The sequence below is a fragment of the Macrotis lagotis genome, chromosome X, assembly GCF_037893015.1.
Source record: "Macrotis lagotis isolate mMagLag1 chromosome X, bilby.v1.9.chrom.fasta, whole genome shotgun sequence".
Classification (NCBI taxonomy): domain Eukaryota; kingdom Metazoa; phylum Chordata; class Mammalia; order Peramelemorphia; family Peramelidae; genus Macrotis; species Macrotis lagotis.
In genome coordinates this window covers 599,908,307-599,932,851 of record NC_133666.1, presented here as the reverse complement: position 1 = coordinate 599,932,851, position 24,545 = coordinate 599,908,307, and the positions used below count along the sequence as shown (strand labels likewise).

Below are 24,545 nucleotides of genomic sequence, written 5' to 3'. Positions count from 1 at the left end.
ACAGAGCCAGCCGGGAAGGGAGTTAACCTTGCTAACATAACAAGGGTACAACATGTTTGACTTACATTAACAAGGTGTCATTCATCTTCTGTATCCACTGAATACTCAGTGTAACTCCCTTATCTGGTGAAATATTTTGGGTTTTTCTCTAACCTCTACTCTGCCTCTTCTTTCTTTGTCTCATTTGAAGATTTTTTTTTTTTAGGAGTGCATTCTACAAATCTGATATCTTTTCTCATGCTACTTTCTAGCTTGAAGATCTTGTATTTCTTTTCTGTTCATCGAAATCCTACTTGTCTTTCAAGATTCTGCTCTGGGCTCCTTTCCTCCATGGAAATTTCAGGGATCACACAAACATAAGTACTTAGAAATGGATGGACCTTCAGAAATCATCTAGTCTAACTGCTTTACCTTAGAGAGAAGGAAACAGAAGGAAAGTAACTTGCCCAAAGTCACAAAGACAGTAAAATTCAAAGATGACTTCTGATTTGAACTATATTTTACATCCAGGATTCTCTCTAAACTCAATCCACCCCAGAATTACTTTTCCCTATTCTCAACTTCTATAATCACTGTAGAAGGAATCCTACTTAGCAAATGAGATAACATATGAAAAATATTTAGCAAACCTAGAAGTTTTTAAAAATGTTAGTCATCATCATCATTATCACTATCATTTTCAGAATCATAGAATCAAGGAGTTGAAAGGGAGTTCCCATCCAAATGAGGAAACCAAGAGTTACCTAGGGAAAGTGACTTGAACATGGTCACATAGCTGGTGACTAGAGAGCTAATATTAAAACCTTTCATTTGTTTAGCAATTTATACTTTGCAGAGTAGCTTTCATTACACTCTATGCTTTGAATCAGCAACCTGCTCATGGCCCCATAGCTGTGTTTGGGCAGTTGGAATGAAGCAATTAGAATACTAGGCCAAGAATCTGACCTCAGACACTAGTTTTGGAATGCTGGGCAAGTCACTTAATTGCTGCCTGCATCAATTTCCTCATAAAATGGAGATAATAGTAGCAACTACCTCTCTGGAAGAGTTGTGAAAATTAAAAAAGCTAATATTTGTAAAGTGCTTAATGCTCTATATAAGTGAGAATTGTTATTAAGTTCTGACTCATACCAAGTCAGAAAAGCATCCCTATGGACTTAATGTGAGTCAGCTGAAGACCAACCTCCTAGGTTTGGAGAGGCAGATTATGAGGTTGACTAAAGGGTCCAAGACCACTTACTTACTAAGTCATAGAGAAGTTGAAGGGACTGAATTTTGTTTTTGTTTTTGCCTTTGTTTGTATCTTTATCACTTAGTAGACAATGCACAAATTCTTGTTGACCTGGTGACCTGATTAACAACACTTTGAGGCTGATTTTCATATCCATTGCATTTACCTGTAGATGCTTTCAGTTTCTGGATGTACTTGGACCAGAAGGAACATTCAGCTTTTTTCAGTCCTTGGTGATTTGGAAGTCCAGGGCTAAATTCTTTATAGTTATCTCCATTAATGTGGGGAAGGAATTCTGGCCACAAGGATGTAGTCTCTAGTACTTTCCTTGAGAAGTCATAAGGATAATTGGGGTTTCTGGAAAAAGGAGTCAACCATTAAAGACATTAGAGATTATTTGGTCTAAAATTCTGTTTTTATAGATGAGGAAAATTGACAAGACTGGGTATGGTAGTATAACCTTATTATCCCAGTTTCTATTGAGGCTGAGGCTGATGAATTGCTAGAACTTAGAAGTTCTGAACTTCAGTAAGACTAAAGTCAGTCTACGGTGAGCCCGGAAAAGTGCCAAAGGAAAAGTGAACTGGTATGGATTGGGGATGAACGCTCCCATGGAAGGGGATTGGCAGTGGATTGAAACAATGAGTGTACACTGCACTTCCAGTCTAGATGAATTAGGGAGATGAGTCTCCTAAAAAGAAAAAGGAAGGAAAGAAGAAAAAGAAGGAAGGAGAGAGGGGGAAAGAAGGAAGGTATGGAAGGAAGAAAAGATGAAAGACAAAGATGATAACCATAATGGTCATAGAAATGGGATAAGAACTAAGTATTTTATAGCATACCATTTAGCCATCAGTACCCTTTGGAGGGGGCAGCTAGATGGCAGAGTGGATAGAGCTGGAGTTAGAAGGAACTGAATTTAAATTTGGCCTTAAACTCTTAGCTAGCTCTGTGACCCTAGGCAAGTTTGCCTCAGTTTCCTTATTTGTAAAATGAGTTGGAGAAGGAAATGGCAAACTATTCCTGTATGTTTGCCAAGAAAATCTCCAAAAGAGATCACAAAGAATTGGATACAACTAACAACAACAACAACAAATCCTCTATGAACCTGTGAAAATTTTTTTCTCATACTAACTCATTCATAGGACTATTGCTAAGCTAAACAGGGGAAGAATGACTTCATGATGTGCCTAATTTTTCCTAAATTTGTATTTGTCTGTTTGTTTGATCTTACATCTGGGTCACCATCTGTCAGTGAAAGAAAACCTTTGAAGTGTCAGTAAGATAATGAATGGGTATGTCATAGAGGGTTTGGGACTTGTATTTTTCCTATGAAAACGAATAAATCTCATGATATGCACAGACTGGGAAGGGGCATTTAAGCAAGAATCCTAGAGACCACTCTTGCTCTGACCTTGACTGGTTAAAGATAAGATCCATTGAGGAGAGTTTGGGAGCTCTTTGGTCTGGAAGAATCCTTTCTACTCCTAGGGACCAAAGCCTAAGTACTTACTGCCTGTCATACACATGGGAGAGATGCATGTTTACCCTGTCTTGATGAAGTTGGCGAAATACTGCATTATTTTCAGTGACAAGCTTTTTTCTTCCAGAGTGAATTGCTGTTCATACTGAGAATGGAAAGGTAATCCAAAAGCATACTGGACATCAGTCAGCAACTCCATGCTGAAACAACAGATTAAAAAAACAAACAAAAAAAACAGATTAAACAATTATAGTGTATAATTATAATTGAATACTATTCTATCAGTCACACGAGATAACATTTGTAAAGTGTTTAGCAGAGTCCTGGCATATTTGATGTTGTTCTTCAGTCATGTCCAACCTTTTGTGAACTTGTAGACCATAGTATTCTAGGTCCTTCTCTCCTCCATTATCTACTGAAGTTTATCCAAGCACTATGGAGTTTTCTCGGCAAAGATAATGGAGTCCTTCTCCAGTGAATCACTTCTTGTTATAATTCTTTCCTATGACTTGTCCATCTTAGGTAGCCCTGCACATCACAATTATTATTGAATTATGCACACCCCTCTACCACAGGAAAACCATGTTAAATAAGTTCTCCCTCTCTCCTCATTGTGTCAGGAAAAACAGTGAAGGGGATGGTTTTAGAGAAACTTGGGAATGAACTGCTAGAGTGAAGTAGAAAAACTCAACAATTTATACTATTAGAACAATGTTTTTAAAAATGAACAAACTTGAAAGATTTAATGACTTTGCTCAGTTCATTGGCAGCTGCATTTCCAGAGGACCAATGATCAAACATTCCACCTGCTTCCTGAAAGAGAAGTGATGAACTCAAAATGCAGAATGAGACATATATTTTTGGACATGGGAAATATAGGAATTTGATTTATTTTGACTATGCATATTTTTTACAAGGATTTTGTTTTTCTAGGTTTTTGGGGGAGGGATAGGTAGGAGGAAGAGAAACTCAATTCTTGTTCATTGAAAATAATGTTTTATAAAAAAAAGAAGCTAAAGTAGGATGAAAAAGTATCAGTGAAAATTCCAGGTGGCTAATGATACTCCTTTTGAAAATTGAGTTTCCATTCTTTTTTTTTCAGTGTTTGGGTTTGACAATTTACTTGATTAATCAATCAATAATTTTCTTAGGTATTTACAATGTCCTAGGCACTATTCAAAGTGCTGAAGATATAGAAAAAAAGAATAAAACAATTCTGTTTTCAAAAAAAACCTATTTTAATGAGAAAGATAACAAGTATATGTCTAAACACTTTTCAATTATGTTGTTTTTCAATTGTCTTACTCTTTGTGATCCTTTTTTGGATTTTCTTGGCAAAGACATTGGAGTGGTTTGCCTTTTCCTTCTTTAGCACAGTTTTCTTATGAGGAGTCAACAGGAGAAAGTGACTTGCCCAGATCTTCACAGCTCCTAAGTATTTGAGACTGGATTGGAACTTAGGAAGATAACTGGGCTTTCCATCTCAGTCACCTAGTTGCCCCTGTATAAGTATATACATGATGATAATTGATGATAATGATTCTAATCAGCATTTCTATAAGTCCTTTAAATGTTTTTTTTAAAAAATACTTTACATAAATCTCAGTTAGCCCTCATAGAATTATTGTGAGGGCTAACTGAGATATATGTAAAGTGTTTTTTAAAAAAACATTTAAAGGACTTATAGAAATGCTGATTAGTATCTGTATTTGTTATTTTATTATCCGTATTTTATGATGGAGAAACTGAGACTGAGAGAAGTTAAGTCATTTGATCTTACTCTTGATCTTTCTAATGGAACCAGTGTTCCATTTTCATATTCATGAATTATGAAATTTCTTTATCTCATCATAATTTTTTTTAACATTATACCTTCTCTGCCTTGTTATCCCTAACCTTTTTAGTATCTGAGACAGGATTTGAACTCAGGACTTTCTAACTCAGCATTCTATAGGTAACTCAATACAAAGGAGTTTTGGGAGAATTATTGGAGGAGAAATTCAATTTGAAAAACTGAACGTGTTCTACACATTTTTAACTGGACCCATAGTTTTATGGGTCTGGAGAAGTCCAAATGAAGAAACTTTCTTCCGATGCAAGCTAGCACTTCTGCAATTTCTACTCTTAAGAGCATTGCCTGGGGGCACAGAGACATTAAGTTGTAGGAGTTTGTACAGTCAGTACAAGTCACACACAGGACTCAAATTCAGATTTTTCTGACTCTGTAGTCAGAGCTCACTCTGACAAGCCATAGCTGTCTCTCCTTATGTGAATGTGAATTATGAAACTAGCCTTTGGACAGAACACAGTTCTTAGGTGGATATTATTAGGTATTATGATAATTAGGTGTTATAATTACTACCCCTCTATGTAGTCCCTGGCAGAGCCAAAGCACTTTCCCCAGCTTCCCTGCATTCCCATAACCACCCTGTAAAGTAAAAAGGGCAGGGATGGTTCTGCCCATTTGATAAAAGAGGAAACAGAGACCCAGAAAATTAGGAGACTTTGCTTAAGGTTTCACTGCTCATAAAAGCCATGGCCAGCACTAGGATCCAAGTACTTAGACCTCAAACTCCTTTTGTTTTGTCTTTTTTTGGGGAGGTTAAATGACTTTCCCAAGTTCACACAGCTGGTAAGTGTCTAAAAGTCATTTCTTTGTAAGCTTTATGCTTACAGTGACTGACACATAGTAGACACTTAATAAAAGCTAATTGACTGATTCACAAAAGGATAGGCTTACCTGGAACTTGGCATCAATGATCTCTAAGGTCACTTCCTACTAAATGCAAGATTCTGTGGTTCTGCAAAATGGTTCTTCATCCAATTATCCCAAAACCAACTGTTATTCGAGGACTTCAAAATGTGTCTCAACATTTGTTACTGTAAGTGTTCTTTTTTAGTTTGATTTATTTTAAAAAAGATAAACCACTTCACTATTGTAGTCTGAGCTAAGAGTTGTTCTTTCTCAGTAGAAATAGCTCCCAAAAAAAGAGAAGGAAAAAAAATGTAGAAACAACTCCAAAAAATGAGCAGGCAGCCATCTGTAAGGTAACCAGATGTTCTTCTCTGGCACAGGCAGAGAATATAATAATATTGATCTAGTAATAACAACTCACATGTATGTATTAGTTCAAAATTTACAAGCTGCTTTCCTCACAACCATCCTTTGAGGAAGGTAGCACCCACATTGTTATTTCCATTTTATAGATTAGGAAACGAAGGGTGAAAAGTTAAATGATATCCTCTGGCCACATGGGGGTCACACAAGAAGAGCAGAATTTGATCAATCTCATGGATGAATGAATGAATGAGTGCAAGAATATTTTATTATTCATTGATTTTATTTTTTAAAAATTTTATTTATTTAAGGCAATGGGGTTAAGTGACTTGCCCAAGGTCACATATCTAGGCAATTTTAAGTGTCAGGTCCTCCTGACTTCAGGGCTGGTGCTCTATCTATTGTGCCACCTAGCTGCCCCCTATTATTCATTTATTGAGCTGTACTTTGTGCCAGACCCTGCTCCAAAAGTAACAAAAACATTTCCTGTACTTGAGATACTAAAAGTCTAAAATATCAATAGCAAAGCTTAGAACAGAACACAGGTTTTTGGACTGCTCAGGCAGGTATTCTCATATTCATTCAGTACAAGGATACAAACTAGATCTGTGAATTCATGAGTACAATGATCTTCTGAGGTGAAAAACCTTCACCTGTCCTTGCAGGTCATCACCTTCTCTACAATTTATAACCTTAAGAGAATTACCTAGAGCACTGAGACTGGCCCAGGGTCACCCAGTAGGGGTAGGGAGAACCTTGATCTTTTTGGCTCCAAGATAAATTTCTATCCACAGTGCTACCATACCCTTGTAAATTAATGGATAGGGAATAATGTAGAGGCAACAAGAACTTGCCTGGTAGGATGAGACCAGAGCTTTACCTCGGGTTAGTTGTATAGGCATGAGCAATTCACCTCATTTCCCTAGGCTTCAGTTTCCTCATGTCTTAGGTGAAAAGAATGGATGAGCTGATCTCTCTGAATCCTTTCAGTTCTCACATTCTATTTTTTTCTGTTCTAGGTCCTTTCCATACTGAGTCCATGTTCTCATCTATTTTGAGGCCAAATGTTTTGCATTCTAAGGTGCTCTCCCATAATATACAAAGGAGATCAGCTGTGGAAAGCATCATAGAGCTTTTAGAAGAAGCAATGGCAGGCAGGTATAAGTAGATCTGACCTTGTCAACTCTCCATTTATTAAACTCCAGTGACCCCCATTACCTCCAAGATAGAATATAACAGCTTTTATTTGGCTTTAAAAACTCTGGCTCCTACCTGCCTTTCCAGTCTTCTTACAATATGTGCCCCTCAATAGACTCTGTGATTCAATGATACCGACCTCCTTGCTGGTCCTTGGCTATGGCATTCCCATCATATGGCTCTGGACCTTTTCACTGGCTTTGCCCCATTGCCCAAAATTTTCCATCTGTCTCCTGGATCCCTTGGCATTCCTCACATGTTGCCTCTTCTGATGCTACTAATTTTCCTTCAGTTGATTTTTCCCAATTTATTCTGTTCATAGATTCTTGGTCTTTGCATATTGTCTCCATCCTTTGACTGTGAGATCGTTGAGGGCAGGGATAGTGATTTTGTCTTTCTTTAAATTCCTAGTGCTTAGCACAGAGACTTGCACATCATAGGAGCTTAATAATTGTTAGTTGACTGACTGACAATCAGCAATATGTCTGAAGATCTGTCTGTCTTTCTTAAAAAGAGGCAAAAGAACTAGGAAAGCAGTGAGACAAATGGTATACTTAAAATTCCTCTTTATTTGCTGGTATATCAATAAGAGTGCTATCTCCTTGGTCTCCAATCCTATAGTCATTTTGCATATATACATCTATCTATATAGCTACATAGCTATATATTCTTATCTATACATTTATGATTATTTTAAGATCTTTATATCTAAAGCTATGAAAATATAGATCTATTATGTATACATATCAAAAATATCTTTATCTCTAAATATATAAATCAACTATCTATATTTATAGATCTATATTTATCTATTAATATATTTCAGTATATTTATAAAAATCTATGGGCATGTCTAGAAAGTATTCATAGATCCCTATGTATGTATGTATGTATGTATGTAAGTGATGCTGCTTCTACTAATACATCATCATCTTTTCACTTCCATCCTTGTTTCCCCATTGTTAGGCAGTGTATGAAATATGACACAAAGATAGTAAAGCCATCCAAAGGATGAGAGCCCTGGCATGGGGCATGCCTGGCCAAACATATTTGGTTAGGGACTATAGTCTTGGTTTGAGGATTCCTCAACTCTGTGATAAAGCAAAGCCCACAATCATTAATGGTGAATGTCTTATATTTTTCCCATCCTGGCCTTCACTTGTCAGGAAGTCTGTGGAAAGAACAATTTACTGGACTACAAAAAAGCTTAATCTGATATGTCATCATCTGATATGTCATCAGTAGAGAAGTACATTTCATTGACTGAATGCTAACCTTCTCTCCTTCCTGTGACCTGGGGATTTATCATTATTCGGAAATCATTTCAAAATCACTCAAAAGGTATTTTAGAGTTTATCTGAGATCACCCTGTCATATTTACTTGGGAAATGAGGCAGAGGAAGTGAGTTGTGAAAAGTTGCACAGAGACTGAGAGAGAAAGAGAGCAATGACCAATTTAATGCTTACTCCTTTCCATTGAAATTTAGGTTTTGGGGGGTGTCAGGCCCAGAGATATGTAGCAGACTTTGAATGAAGGAAATATTTCATTATTTTTTCCTCCAACCTTACTTAAATTTTATCCTAAATCTCTCCACTTATCACATGTCTATTGTTAAAAATGATGATAGTTATTTGTATGGGAGCCCTGGATAGTGAGTTCAATGAAGGATCAGAAATCACTGAGAGGGGAGAAATCACTGAGAGTGGATAGCTTGCTTGACTTAAAAATCATTTAATCAGAGGTACAAATCCCTGTCTCTTCCACTTACTAGATTTTTGATCATGTGTATGTGACTTAGTCTTTTTAGCCTCAGTTTTGTCACCTGTAAAATGGAGATGATACCTCTTGCCCCATAGGTTGTTGGAAGGTTCAAGTGACAGAATATGCAAAGTGCTTTGCCAAGTGCTTTTTGTGCCAGTTATTAGGAGATACAATTCATTTTTTGTGGTCCAATCAGTCCTGGACATAAAACTTGCTGTCTAATAGTAGGTACTCAATCAATGTTTATTGAATTGTATTTTCAATTATGACATAGACTGGCAGACTGGTTCTGGAAGAGGCAACATACCCTAAACAAGGTGGGAGTTGAAGTGCATGGGACAGAATAAGGGAAAAGGGACTTCAGTGTGACTTTGTCATTATCTAGTTATATGATCTTGGATAAATAATCATTTCTCTGGGTCTCAATTTCTCCATCTATAAAATGAGAAGACTGAACTAGTCCGGATAACCTTTAACATCACTTTTGATTTTAAATCTATGGTCCAATTCAAAAGATTCAAAATGGAGGAGATATTTGAGAAGAAAGAAGCCTAGAGAGATTGTGAAAATGGAAAGAAATGGTTATGAGACCAGAGAGACTTCAATGTGTAAAAATAAAGACTGTTTATGTAAAATCTATCCAAGCAGGAGAAATAGGTTTCTTTCCTCTGCCCTATTCATTCATAAGATATTCATCAGATTAAGTAGTCTACTGCAGAATTTTCAATTAACCTTGATATCACACTAGTCTCATCTAACTCTGGTTAGTCAGTGTCTACTACACTCATCTTCTCAGTCAAGAAGACCTGTATGACACTTAAAAATTACCTAGTTGTGTTACCTTGGGCAAATCATCTGCCTTGCAGAAAACAAACCAAAAAAAAAAAAAAAACCTGTTTGAGCACAGGCACTAAGGAGAAGCAAACACAGCTGTGGCAAGATTACAAAGACCAGAAAGCAGGAAAGAGAATGCTAAAGGATTTGCCAGAGGCATGAATAGTACACAAGGGCCAGACAGAAGGCAATCTCAGAAGCCTACTCTAAAATTTAAATGCAAGTCCCTCCTTTAATAAGATTTTCACTAATTATTGAACATTAATTATTAACATCATAATAACCAAGAAGTCATGTGATGACCAGAGAGCTAAGGAATCAAGAAGACCTGGGTTGAGATCACATCCCATCTACTGATTGTGTGACACTGGACAAGTCATTCAACCTGTCAGTATCAGTCAGTCAATATACATTTCACTAAGTCTAAAACTTAGAATAAAGTATCACTCCCCACTGGTAAAGTAAAAAATATTAACTATTTTGCTTAGATTTTTCATAAACTGACTACATTAAAACTTTGTATTTTTTATCATATAATCTCAAAAATTTCTTCACCTAGTCACCCATGCTATCACTTGATGAAGCTTTGGGTACTTGCACATAATTGTTCCTCTAAAAGAGTCTAAGATAGCTGATGTGGTGCAACAGATAGAGTATCAGGTCTGGCATCAGGAAGTTTCATCTATGAGTTCAAATATGGCCTTAGATACTTATTAGCTGTGTGAGCTTGAGCAAGTCATTTAACCCAATTTATCTCAGTTCTTCATCTGCAAAATAAACTGGAGAAGGAAATGGTAAATCATTTTAGTATCCTTACCAAGAAAACCCCAAATGAGGTCATGAAGAGATGGGCTTGACTGAAAATGACTGAATAGTAATCATCATCATCATCATCTAATTCAGGTCCCAACTGGGGTATGGGAGTGATACTGGCTTCTTTAAGGATTTATAGCTGAATGAAGCCTCTATAGGCCTTACAAAGCTGGAAAAACATCAAGTTCCCACAGGTCACGTATCTGCTATCCAAGGATCAACTTAGTCTACAGAGAGTATCATTTGCCCAGGAGTCTGGTTATGGATTGGTGATTTGTGAAATGGACAGTAATAGAAACTGTCCCTTAGTCCTATGAACCCATTCTATCAACAAACCAGTTTTTTTAGATAGACTAAGAAGAGATGTCTTAACATTCCTGACTGAGGTCCCTTTTCTACCAGTCTCATTGTGGAAATAGAATGGGTTGAAATCAGCATTAGTGTAAGGTCCACTCAAATAGATGAACTCCTTCTTGTTGTTGTTTAGATATTTTCAGTCATTTTTGATACTTCATGATTCCATTTTAGGGTTTTCTTGGCAAGATACTGACATGGTTTGCCGTTTCCTTCTTTAGCTCATTTTATAAATGAGGAAACTGAGGCAAACAGGACAAAGTGATTTCCCAAGGGAACTAAGTATCTGAGACTGGATCTTCCTGACTGGAACACTAGCATCCATTGAATCACTCAGTTACCCTTATTTAAAAACTTAAGTAATTAAATAGACAATGAATAAAACTGCGGCAAATCAGAGGCCAAAGGTTAGAGGCTATTAATTGTCCAATTTTTTGACATAAAATCAAGTTCCATTAACAGAAAACTCCAATTGTATTAGCATATTAGGTTTTCTTGTATAACAACAGACTGACTAATAACTGATGCTAGTGAGCTGATGAATCAATTTCTTGGGAGGCTAGGTGGCGCAGTGGATAGAGCACTGGCCTTGGAGTCAGGAGTACCTAGGTTCAAATCCAACCTCAGACACTTAGTAATTACTTAGCCGTGTGGCCTTGGGCAAGCCACTTAACCCCATTGCCTTGAAAAATCTAAAAAAAAAAATTTCTTATAAGGAAAAAAATCACGAATGTAATCCAGTTATCCTGTGAAGAAAGGGGGGACAAAAATAGAAGAAATTTCTTGGTACAAACAATTCAGGAACATCATATCTAGGTAAATGTTCTAGAAGTACAGCATTTCAGAATTAGGAGAGATTTTAGTTAAATTGTTTTTACTACCCATATCCAAGAAAGAATCCTCACTACCTATCCAATAAATGGTTTTCCTTCCTTGTATTTCAGCTCTTCATTGAAGGAGAACCCAACATCTCCCCAGTCAATCCATTCTATCTTGAGTAATTTCAATTGTTAGGAAGGTTTTTGATGATGTCAAGCCTAAATTTTTGCAACTTGTCTCTGTGGCTAGGCTGTTCTTTAGGGCCAGCTAAAAAATCTAATCCATCATCTACACATCAGTCATCCAAAGGCTCGAAAACAGTTATCTTGTCTCCATAGAGTCTTTTCTTCTCTTGGCCAAACATCCTCTGGTCCTTCATTGGATGGTTATATGGCATGAACTCATGGACTTTCACCATGTCTAAGAACTCAAGCCAATGAAGACTGAGTTTTGCCTTTCTTTGAATTCTTAGCTCTTAACCAGAACCTGGGATGCAGTGTTTAATAAGCACTTATTGACTGACTGGCTTTTTAAAATGTAATGTCTAGAATTGAACACAGTATGCTAGATATGACCTAATGAAGGAAGTGGACAGAAGAATTTTCACTTCCCTATTTTTGAATCCTATGCCTCTCAAGGTAGCTTAAGAGTCTTGTTCTTGCTCTCATTAATTCCCTCTGATTGATAATTAAATAAGAAGGTTGAGGTGAGGGAAATGAGTTCAGCTCTATAAAATATAATACCTTCCTTAAAATAATAGCAATTATCTCTGAAAGAGGTATGGAAATGAACAATTAGATCAATTGAAAAGTGCAAACAAATGCTTGTGGAACTCTTCAGACTGAGGCTGGGGAAATACTTCAAAGGGATGTTGTAAAGAGAATTCCTGGTCAGATGGAGTTTGAAAAAAAGTTGGTCCCTAAGTTGTTTTTTTCCCAGCTTTAACATACTATCAGAATGAGGCCTGTGAAGTCCTTTCTAACCTTGAAATTCTCTGATTTTTTGCAAAGAATTCATAATATATCTGATGCCATCTCAGTTTATTTTTTAAAATAAATTTTTATTATTTTTTCTGAAAATGACCTATATTTTCCACTTTATCCTTGCACTATCTCCTCCCCTAGAATGTCATATCATATCCAATAATTTTTGAAAAGAGAAAGGAAAATAATGTTCAGCAAAAATAACCAACATAGCAAAAAAGTCCAGCACAATGAATGCAGTGTTTAACACCCTTTATCTCTTAAAAGAATTAAGGAAAGATATTGGAATAGTTTTTTAAGGACTGGGGGAAAAGTACTTACTAGTGAAACTCATTTTAGTTTTCATCTCCTCTAATAGCCTTCCTCTGCCACTTGAACCCATAATATTTTTTACCCTTTCCTAACCATTATTTTTGCATATTCTAACTCAGGAGGAAGGTAGATTGCTCATTGGACAGAGCACTGGACCTAGTGTCAGGAAGATCTGAGTTCAAATATGGCCTCAGACAAACAAGTCACTTAACCTCTGAGAAGGAAATGATAAACCACTTCCAGTACTTTTGCCAAGAAAACCCCATGGACAGTATAGTTCATGGGGTCACAAAGAGTTCATGACTGAATAACTAAACAATATTTTAACTAATGTTATTTTCTAATAGTTTTTTCCCCAACCAGCTGGTAACTTCTTGTGGACTGGGATCATATAGTTTGTGTATTTCAAGGACTCAGAGAAATCTGGATTCAAATTCTAGCTCAATTGCTTTTTTTGTTTTTTGTTTTTGCAAGGCAATGGAGTTAAAGTGACTTGCCCAAGGCCACACAGCTAGATAATTATTAAGTGTCTGAGACTGGATTTGAACTCCTCCTGACTCCAGAGCCAGGGCTCTAACCACTGTGTGACCTAGCTGCCCCCACTGTACTACTCTTAAGGGTAGTTTCATATTAAAACAAATTCATAGGGGCAGCTAGGTGGTGCAGTGGATAGAGCACCGGCCCTGGTGTCAGCAGGACCTGGGTCCACAACTGGCTTCAGACACTTAATAATTGCCTAGCTGTGTGACCTTGGGCAAGTCACTCTTAACCTTCTTGCCTTAAATTAAAAAAAAACAAATTCATAATCTGCCTATGGTATACTGAAGATAGTGCCAAGTTTCAACTTCAAAAGGCAGCCCACAACTACAGTTTTATTACATTGAGGAGCAATTCATTCACTTGTAGACTCTCAGAATTTGAAGGGACCTCAGAGATCATCTATAACCACCATATCTGACCAAGAATCCCCAATACAACATGGCTGAAAGGTGATCATATAGCTTCCATGCAAGGACCTCCAGCGATGGGGAGTTCACAGTTGTTGAAAAGGTTATTCTAAGTTGAATTCCCCTCTCCTTTCTTCAGCTTCTACCTAATATTGCTATGAGAAGGAAATTTTTTTTAGTTCAAAAGTCAATGATGGGGAGGCTAGGTGGCACAGCCCTGGAGTCAGGAGTACCTGGGTTCAAATCCGGTCTCAGACGCTAGCCATGTGGCCTTGGGCAAGCCACTTAACCCCATTTGCCTTACCAAAAAACCTAAAAAAAAAGTCAATGATAGGTTTAAAGAGAGATTCAATAAAGAGTTAAGAAGTTGGTCAATAAGATCATCATTATGTAGGAAATTATAACTTAGACTAGATAGCAAATTCAGAATTATATAAATGAAAAGTCTGATTGACCCTCAGAAGTCATACTTGGAAATAGGAATCCATTCTTCAATACAGAGTGTTTCAAAAATCTTAATGACCATTTAGGCTATCCCAGAATAGCAATGCATTAAGACTTAGGGGATAGTCTGTGTTTCCTGTAATGGAACTACTTAAAGCAACTTATAGATCATGGATTTTTTAACTTTGAGGTCATCTAGTCCAACCCTTCATTTTACAGTTGAGGAAACTGAAGACCAGAGAGATCAAGTGACTTGTATGATGCCACACAGGTAGTGAAACACTTGAATCTAGGTCCTCCTATTCCATAGCCAGCAATTTTTTCATTTGTATCACATTCATGATCAGACAATTCTACTCCCAGCATTCTTCTTAATTCTGCCTCAAATAAATTTAATTTGTCTGCTAAACATGCATTTAAATATTAAACTCAACTGCTGTATCTTTCCTAATTCTTACTTTCTTTTTTATTTTTGCAAAGCAAATGGGGTTAAGTGGCTTGCCCAAGGCCACACGGCTAGGTAATCATTAAGTGACTAAGGCCGCATTTGAACTCAGGTAGTCCTGCTATCCACTGCGCCACCTAGCTGCCTCTAATTCTTACTTTCTTAAAGAGTAAATCCTCAGGTCTTTCAATGGGCATAGGTTAAAGTTGTTTTACTATTTGGCAGCCCTTCTCTGGATTTGTTCCATTTTGTTCATTTTCTTCCTAAAATGGGGTACTTAGAACTAAACCCAATATTCCAGATAATGACTGAATAGGGGGACTAGTATGTCTTCATTTTGGATACTTGCCGCTATTAATGTAACCCCAGGTCAATTGAAGATTTTTGACTTCAATGGAACATCCCTGATTCATACTGAAATTGCATTTCACTTTGTTCCTCATGTTTCCGATGTGCAGTGACTTAAAATAAAATTTGGTAACAATATCATTCGATCAATAAGCATTTATTTCCTATATGTCAGGCTGTTATGTCAGTTGCAGCTGCTTATTTGTTTCCTTCCTGTTATGTAATGTTCTTCATAAGGAGATGAACATCCTTTCTCATCATCTCCAAGGCTGATGATTTGAATTATTTCCCAGCACTGGGGAGGGTTTGCCCTGAACCATTCTCACTCTCTGGCCTGGTCTCCTGAGAGATCAAAGACACTCATTTTCAAGGTAGATTAAACTATGCTGTTTTCCAAGATGAAATAATGCCAGAAATAAATGCCTGTAATCCACAGAAGTGGAAAATTGTTTTCTTCTCCTTATCATGAAGATTGGCTTATATTACTATTGAACTTGGCTTGTAGCCCTATGTTCTAATCAACTGTACTAGTTCATAGAGATAATATCAATAAGCATTCTCATATTCTTGGACACAGATACAATATGCATTTCCTGCTCTGGGTTATTTTTGGACCCCTCCATTAAACTTTGTGACTTCTGGGAATCATTGTATCTTAAGGGTCAGATGAAATTCAACTAAACAAAATAAGGCCTGAAGTATGGTCTTATAATAAGCACAATTAACTGCTTGCTTTTCTAAATAATTCAACGAACATTTATTAAATACCTAGGTACTTTATTAAGTACCTAGTACTTTCAAGGCAAAGTATTAAATATTACAGATCCAAATAATAACAAAACAAAGTCATTGGCCTTCAGGAGCACAGAGAGATAGTAGAATACTTCATCACTGCCTTGTCGAATCCCTTATTCTTTCACAAGGCTGTTCAAGCACCAATCTCTTCATGAAGTCCTCTCAGCTAATATATCACTCTCTATGTCTCAGTCTCTATTTTTTAATTCTATGTCCCTAACTCTGTTTCTTTCTCTATCTGTCTTTCTTTCTTTATTCCTATGTATCCCTATCCCTAAATCTATATTTATATCTATATCTGTGCCTAGGGCAAGTTGGTCACACAGTGGATAGAGTGCTGACCCCGGAGTCAGGAAGACTTGAGTTCAAATCCAGCCTTAGACACATTCTAGCTGTAGGACCCTGAGCAAGTCACTTAATGCTATTGGTCTCAGTTTCCTCATCTGTAAAATGAGCTGGAGAAGGAAATAGAAAACCACTCCATTATTTTTGTTAAGAAAAATCCAAATGGTTTAATGAAGAGTTAGACATGGCTAAACAACAACATATCTATACTCATTTATTTGCATGTTTTCTCCCACAATAAGCTACTTAAGGGCAGATGCTGTTTCATTTTTATCTTTGATCTGCAATATCTAACTCAAAAATGTGATCAATAAAGACCTAAAGATTGATTGGTGGTAGGTAAAATACTTGGCATGGAGTCAGGAAACTTCGGTTACTCTGCCACTCACCAATTCTGTGAGGCAACTTGGTGTAGGAAAAAAAAACTGTAGTTGAAATCAGAGAGCCTAGATTTGAATTCTGATCCCTCCACTTATTACCTATGTGAACTTGGAGAAATCACATGCTGAATCCAAATGAAATAATAATCTATCAAACAAATAAAAGAGAAGGCTAATCCCTAACTCCTAACTTGCTCACTCAGTACCACTTTTTCCATAAAATGCTATCTAATTGTTGTTATCCTGTGTATTTGTGGAAATTTATTATTTGAACCTGAGATTTTTACATTTATTCCAATCTTATTTTCTTTTAATAGGTTCATTCCAAATTCCAGGCTTTCAGAATCTTTTTGGATCCTGACTTGTCAGTCAGTATGTTAGCTTTCCCTCCCAAATCTGCAACTTTAATAAGCATACCATTTATGCCTCAGTATGAGACACTGATAAAAATATTAGACATTGCAGTCAGAGCCAGCAGCAAATCTTTGGAACATTCCATTGGAGACTTCTTTTAAAAGGACAATAAATTTTCTATGACTGTTGAAACCAGCTATTTAATTAGTTCTGTTGCCATTTAACTGTGCTCTCATCTAGATCATATTTCTCTTTATAAATACTTTGATCAAATGAGTTTTTTAAGTCTAGGCAAACCCTATCTGCAGTGACTAGCCCAGGATCATAGAGGTAAAGAATCACATGCTAGTAACTGGAATTTCTAACTTCTAAACCTCCAACCAGGGTTCTTTCTACTCCTCTCCCTTTTTCTCTTAGCTTGAATTTTTATTAGACTATCTTATTGACCATATAAGGAGTAGCTAGTCCAACCACTTCAGTATTTGCTTTGGACTCTTAATTTTAAAAAATGGTCAAGGCAGTCAACCAGCAAAGATAATATTTGGGATATGTAAGTTTAAGACGTCTAGAAAACATGAAGAAATATAGTGGTCATCTGTGGCTTTTATAGCTCCATTCCAAAAAAGGGGTGAATAATTTAAGTTAAAGATAAACATTGCTGCTTTCTTAGTCATTTTAAATGTTTTTCTGTGTACTCCTGAAAGGAATAGAACTGAAACTTTATATTTGTAAAATTTTGTTAGTCAAGTTCTTTCCTACTCATCTCATTATATATTCAGAGAAGTTGTTTGGAAGGTTTAATGGGCCATTTTTCTCAACCCTGCTTAAAGAACAATAATTTTATTTCTAATTTACATTTCTATAGTACTTTGAGGATTAACTTCAATGACTCCCTATTACCTCCTCTAGCATCAAATGAAACTAATCTGTTCAACATTGAAAGCTCTCCACAAGCTAACCCTGTCTTATCTTTTTGACCTTCTAATACATTACTCTATTTCATAAACTCTTCAGGCTTGCCAAATTGATGTCCTTACTGTTCCTTACACAATTATTCCACTTCCCAGTACTATGACTTTATAATGTCCCCTGCCTTGAATGCATTCCCTCCTTCCTTCTGCATCTTAGAATCCCTATTTTTCTTCTGCTCAGGTACTATCATCTATATGAGGTATTTTCTGATCCCTACAGCTATTAGGGTCTCCACCTTCCTGGAACCCCTCATCCAAACTGCCTTGCATTTGTTTTGTACACATTTAGTTTTTTATTTATGTCTCTGTGATGTGTCTCCCTTGTCCCCAGTAGATGGAAAGCTCCATGAAGGAAGGTAGTTTTTATCATCTTTGGATTCCCAGAGCTTGGCATGATGTCTAGCACACAGTGGTTATTTAATAGATGTGCATTGATTGGATTCTTATTATCACTAACAACAAAAAACATAGTGAGTTTAGAATCTGGGACTGTGGTTTTAATCTTGTCTGCTACTTGCTACCTATGTGACATTAGGCAATTTCCTTTTTTGGTAAAATGAGAGAACTAAAGTCCTCTCTATGGTTCTTCTAGCTCAAAATTATAATAACCATCCTTATAAAACTCTATATTTATATTACATTAATGAGTCCTCACAACTCTTTTTCTCCCTATTGTGCTGTGCATTAGACTAGGCTTTTCCCCTTTTCCTCTGGTGGGGCAGATCCTAAAAAAACAAATATTAAATTGTTGACATTGGTCAAAATGATTGAAACTATTTGAGCATGAAGCAATGTTAATTCTCTTATAAAATGAAGGAATTGCAGAATATAGCCTCTGAGGTTTCCTCTAGCTATGAATTTATGATACCATGATCTCATTTGACTCTTTCAACAACCATGGGAAGTAGGTACTGAGAGTATTATTAACTTTCTATTTAAGATAAAAGAATTGAGGTTCATAGAAGTCAAATGACTTTTCCACAGTCACTCAGATCATACAAATAGGAGGTAGGATTCAAACCCAGGCCTTCCTGACTCTACGGTTCCTCTAATATGGCTCTATCTCCTTAAGAAGAATATGCAGTTCTTTGGCTCGCTGTGGCACAAAGATGATGGTGGGTTCCTGAAGGCACTAGTTCTGGTAGATCTTGTGCTAAGACTTCAAGTATGCACCTACCAATAGACTACATATCGATCACATGATATCCAACCCGGTTAACTCTGAGAGGCTCCTCACCAGAGGGTGGTGAATTTTTTAGGCCATGATCTAACTCTTGAGGTTTGAAGACTGTGATCTGTGTTGGATAGAGAGATTGATTGTTATTATTATTGTTACTCTATAACTCAGCCTCTATTCTGACTCAGAGTACCAAGATCACATCACATCTCCACCAGTTTCCTCCCTCTCTGACTGTCTATTCTGACTCACATGGGCTTGAATCCCATCTATTGCTTAATGGCCATCCCGGAATTCTGACACAGCCTACTCTTGGACCTCATTTCTGGCTGTTCTCCTGTTGTCATTATTGTGTCCACCTCAGACACCTTCTCCCTTGCCCTGTGGTCACACTGAAAGACCTTTCACGCTCTGCTCTCTTCAGCTCCATTCCCAGGAGCTTTGCATTTTGTAATCACCTTTTCCTCTATCACCTAGTCTATGAGATTTTTGTTTGTAGTTCTTGGGGTCTAAAAATTTAGATCCAGATATGGAGCTAGAAGGGACCTTATTTATCACCTTCATTTTCTCAAAAGGAAACTGAGATATAGAGAAACAAAATGAATGTCCACTGTCAATAATCAATCAACTAGAACTTGCTAAATTCTGGGAATACAAAAAGAAGTATAAAATAGTTCCTGACCTCAAGGAACTTATCATCTAATTAATGTAAAGTCATAGAGTGGTGGACAAATCACTTGGAATGGGCACTAACTTAAAAATAATAATACCTAGCATTTATATAGCACATTAAAACTTACAAAAATATGTTGCCTGTTATTTCCATATATCTGTACATTGTCCCTATATGGTAGATGTTATGATTATCTCTATTTCATATGTGAGGAATGTGATGCTGAGAAAGGTTGAGAAACTTGATCATACCCTTGATAAAGCTATCATCCACAAGTATTTCACTTCCAAGTAATGAACTCTGAAATTTCTTTATCTCATGATCTTTTACAATCTATATTTTATTTGTGTTATGACCCCTGACCCTGACTCTGTTCTTTGTCTGCCCTGTGACCTCTAATGCCTTTACTCATTAGTTATTTCTCAAGCCATCTTGCCTGCACTTGCTATTCTTTCCTTCCCTTCCTCTTTCCTTCCTTTCCTCTTTTTCTCCTTTCTTTCTCCCTTCCTCTCTTTCTTCCTGCCTATCTTTGGTAAACCAGTTTGATACTATCCTCTAAACTTTTGTCTCTTGATCCCTAATCTATCACCCCCTTATTCTAATCATACTTTGCCATGCCCAACCTTAGAAAAAAATCACAAAACCATGCAATTTTGTATTCACTACAAATTTCTGATACATAATCTTAATTGAGTTCTCACTGTGGCAAAAGCAATCCTTTTAACTTCCTCAATTTCCTATCCTACCTACTACCGTGATTTTTTCCAAACATTTCCATCCTTCCTCAAACCTTCCATCTCACTTCCTCCACTCTTGTCTCCCTCCCTCTCAGATGAGAATCTTGCCTCAATCTTAACTGAAAAAAATGAGGCTATTTGCTGAGGGCTGCTTCTTTTCCTCTTCCTTCTTATATCACTTAACTCAGATATCTTTCCTCATCATCTTCTCCTTTTTCCCCTGTCTCAAATGAATAAATGATTTTTCTAGTCATGGCAAATCTATCTATACATACAAGCGATCCCATTACATCCCATCTTCTTCAGAATATTTCTAACTAATCATCAATAGCTCTAGTTAATGACTTTCCTTGCTGCCCACTAATATATCTACTCATCCTTCTGAAACTGTCCTCCCTTTCCTGGAAAAACTCATTGAGTAAATCATTTACAAGCAAAGCCCTCACTTTAAAAAAAAAAAACTTTTATTTTTTTTCTAATTCCATGCACAGGTAGTTTTTAATATTCATACTTTTGAGTTCCACGTTTGTTTTTTTTTTTACCACTGTCCCTTCCTACCCCTTTCCCATGGCAGTGAATAATCTGATATAGGTTGTTCATGTGCAATCAATCATATTTAACATATTTCCAGATTAGTCATGTTGTGAAAGAAGAATTACAACTAAAGGGAAAAAATCATGAGAAAGAAAAAAAAAAGAAATGTTTAAGAATGAACATAGTATTCTTTGCTGTGCAATCAGATTCCATAGTTTTTTCCCTCTGGATATGGATGGCATTTTCCATCACACAAGTCTTTTAGAATTGTCCTTGATCACTGGACTACTGGAAGGAGCTGCATTCATCATAGCTGATCATCTTACAGTGTTGCTATTAATGTGTACAATGTTCTGGTTCTGCTCATTTCACTCAGCATCAGTTCTTATAAGTCTTTCCAAGGTCTGTTTAAAAGTCCATCCGTGCTTTCATTTAATTCTCCACTCATTCACTTCTTTTTTTTTTTTAAGATTTTATTTTAATTTTTTTAGGTTTTTTTGCAAGGCAACGGGGTTAAGTGGCTTGCCCAAGGCCACACAGCTAGGTAATTATTAAGTGTCTGAGACCGGATTTGAACCCAGGTACTCCTGACTCCAGGGCTGGTGCTTTATCCACTATGCCACCTAGCTGCTCCCACTCATTCACTTCTAAACTCTCTTCAATTTGACTTCTGACCTCATCATTCAATGATCTTCTAATTGCCAAATCTAATGTCTTTTTCCCAGTCATACTTTTTGACCTCCCTGCAGTCTTAGATACTGTCAACTACCCTCTTTTCCTTGATTCTCTCCTTTTTAGTTTTTCCTGGTTCTTCTCCTAGCTATCTGAATACTTTTCATTCCTCCATGCTGACTCTTCTGCCAGATAATACTCTATAACCTTGGGTGTCCAACAAGGCTCTCCCTTAGGCCCTCTTCTCTTCATCTTCTATACTATTATGCTTAGTGATCTTATAAGCTCTCATGATTCAATTATCATCTCTATACAGATGACTCTCAGATTCATTTGACCAGCTCTTTCTCCTATCTTCATTCTTATATCTGTCTTCTGTTTACTGAACATCTCAAACTATGCTCTGAATATATCTTAAATTCAACTGGTTTCCAATAAAAATTCATTATCTTTGCTACAAATCCTCTTTGCTTCCAAATTTGCCTATGACTGTCAAGGACATTACTATATTCCTAGTCACCTGGCCTTTAAACCCGTGTCACCTTCAACTCCTCACTCTCTCATCACCCATCATTTGTCAGATTGAGTTGATTTTGCAACATCTTTCATATACACCTCCTTCAATCCTCTGACATTCTGGTGCAGACCCTCATTACCTCACACCTAGACTATTTACAATTGCTTGCTAGTTGGTCTTTCTTCCTTAAATTTTTTCCCATTCCAATCTATCCTCCACTCAGTTGTCAAAATGCTCTTCCAAAAACACATCACTCCCTTATTCAATCAATTCCAGTGGTTCCCCATTGCTGTCAAGATCAAATATAAAAATCCTCTATTTGGAGTTCAAAGCCCTTAATAAACTGTCTCCTTCTTACATTTTCAGTCTTCTTTCCTTTCCTCCCTCCACGTTCTCTATAATTCAGTGACACTAAGCTATTATTTCACATATGACACTCTAGCTCCCCATTCTGATTTTTTGATGGTTGAGCCCCAATACTGGAATACTCTTACTTCTGTCTGCAATCTGGCTTCCTTTAAGTCTAAGCTTGAAACTTTGTGCAAGAAACTTTTCTTTTTCAGTCTTCCTCAATGCCTATACTTTCACTCTGATATTGCCTCCAAGTCTCCCTGTATGTGGTTTTTTTTTGGCAAGGCAATGGGGTTAAGTGTCTTGCCCAAGGTCACACAGATTATTACTAAGGGTAAGGGTCTGAGGCCAGATTTAAACCCAGGTCCTCCTGATTCCAGGGCTCTGTGCTCTATCCACTGTACCACTTAGTTGCTCTTCCCCACCCCCACCCACCCCCTCATTTTGTTGGAAATTATTATTTTCATGTTATGTTCCTAAATAGAATGTGAGTTCCTGTCTGAGCAGGACTTAAAATCAGGTCTTTCTGACTCTTCAATTCAATACTTTATTCTCTATGCCACCTAACTGATATAGATTCATTTGGTGATAGCCTTGGATGACTATGTCTGTGTGATTTTACTAATGATAAGTTTATTCAGGACATTTGACATTGACCAAACAAAACTGAATTGAGGTGGTTTCTGCATGTTGTCTATAGACCCCTTGGACTGTAGAATGCAGTTAGCTAAAAGGACAAAAGGCATTGAAGACCCTTATTCTCTCCAAAATTAAAGAGCCCTGGAATCATGCGACTATTCCCTACATAATGACAAAAGACCCCAGTAACTCCTGCTTCCAGAAGGGAGATATTTCTGGACACATCTCCCCTTCCTTGGTATTTCTGACCACATCTTCCACCAACCACATAGGCTGAGGCAGGTTCCTTTCATCCTCTAGTCTGAAACAGATGTTTTTTTCCTCTCTCCACACATAGCCCTCATGCTTTTTTGCCTAACATGTTTGCTCAAACTTCTTAAGCCCCTTCTCTTCCCTTGGTCAACTTGTAATCCCCAAGATGTAGGGTAGATCAAACATAGAAACACTTCAAAGGAGGCCTTTTCATGAATGACAGATGGGGAGGTACTTTGGGGAAACCAGGACCAGGGTAATGTGTTTTTTTTTCAAGGAGAAAATATTCTGAGTTTGTAAATTTAAAGCTGTAAACTTTGGGGGATGGCTATCATGCTCAACCACACCATGTCCTTTGATACAAACATGAGAGACAGATTAGTGGGCTGAATCTGACCATCTGGCTAGTCTCATATTCTTAGAAGTCATGAGTTGTATTGCAAAGTTATCTCTGGACTTACCATATGACCTTTGAGTTTTTGTTCAGCTTCTCCTTGAGGAAACTTTAATCTTCCTTAGAACTCAGTTTCCTCATTAAAAGATATTCTTGTGACAATATTAATCATACCTCCTTCTTCCTTAGTGTTGACCTTTGAAATCTTTCTTTTCCTTCAAGGCTCAGCTCAGGGATTTCTGCCTTCTTGAAGCCTTCCTTGATTCCTTCAGATGAAAAGATTTTTTTTCTTTCTATTATTTGCCTAGAGCACTCTATCTGGATGTCTCCTTTACTTCTACCACTCTCCACCTTGGTGTTCAAACTTTTATGAAAAACATGCCATTCTTTGTTGTGAGAAAGGTTAGAATATAGTTACATACAGTTGTAAACTTAAATCCCATATAAGTGGGAGAGACTCCCATCTGCACATATGATGACACATATAAATTCCACAAAATTACTGGCACACAATTTGAAAACACAGCATGTAGAACACATGTTTGAGAATCTCTATCTTATATTATAGATATTTGGGAATATATTGTAGCTATCCCTTACTGATTCTTCTCTCCCTATCCCTAATTCCTCTTCCTCAATAGATTATAAATGTCTAGTCCTATATTTGGAGTCAGAGACCCTGGCTTCAAAGGATCTCTTGTACTTTTTTGCAGATTCCTCATCATAG

The 24,545-nt window shown here is 37.0% G+C and overlaps 1 protein-coding gene across 1 annotated transcript in view; it reads right to left on the bottom strand.

The window, feature by feature from the left end:
- Nucleotides 1–24,545, bottom strand: part of TG (thyroglobulin) — a 369,651-nt gene that overhangs the window by 720 nt on the left and 344,386 nt on the right. Inside the window, exons 46-47 of the mRNA XM_074202133.1 lie at nt 2,777–2,911; nt 1,398–1,588 (exon numbers count right to left, since the gene is read on the bottom strand). Coding sequence (XP_074058234.1) covers nt 1,398–1,588; nt 2,777–2,911 — 326 coding nt within the window. The remainder of the gene's footprint in view (nt 1–1,397; nt 1,589–2,776; nt 2,912–24,545) is intronic.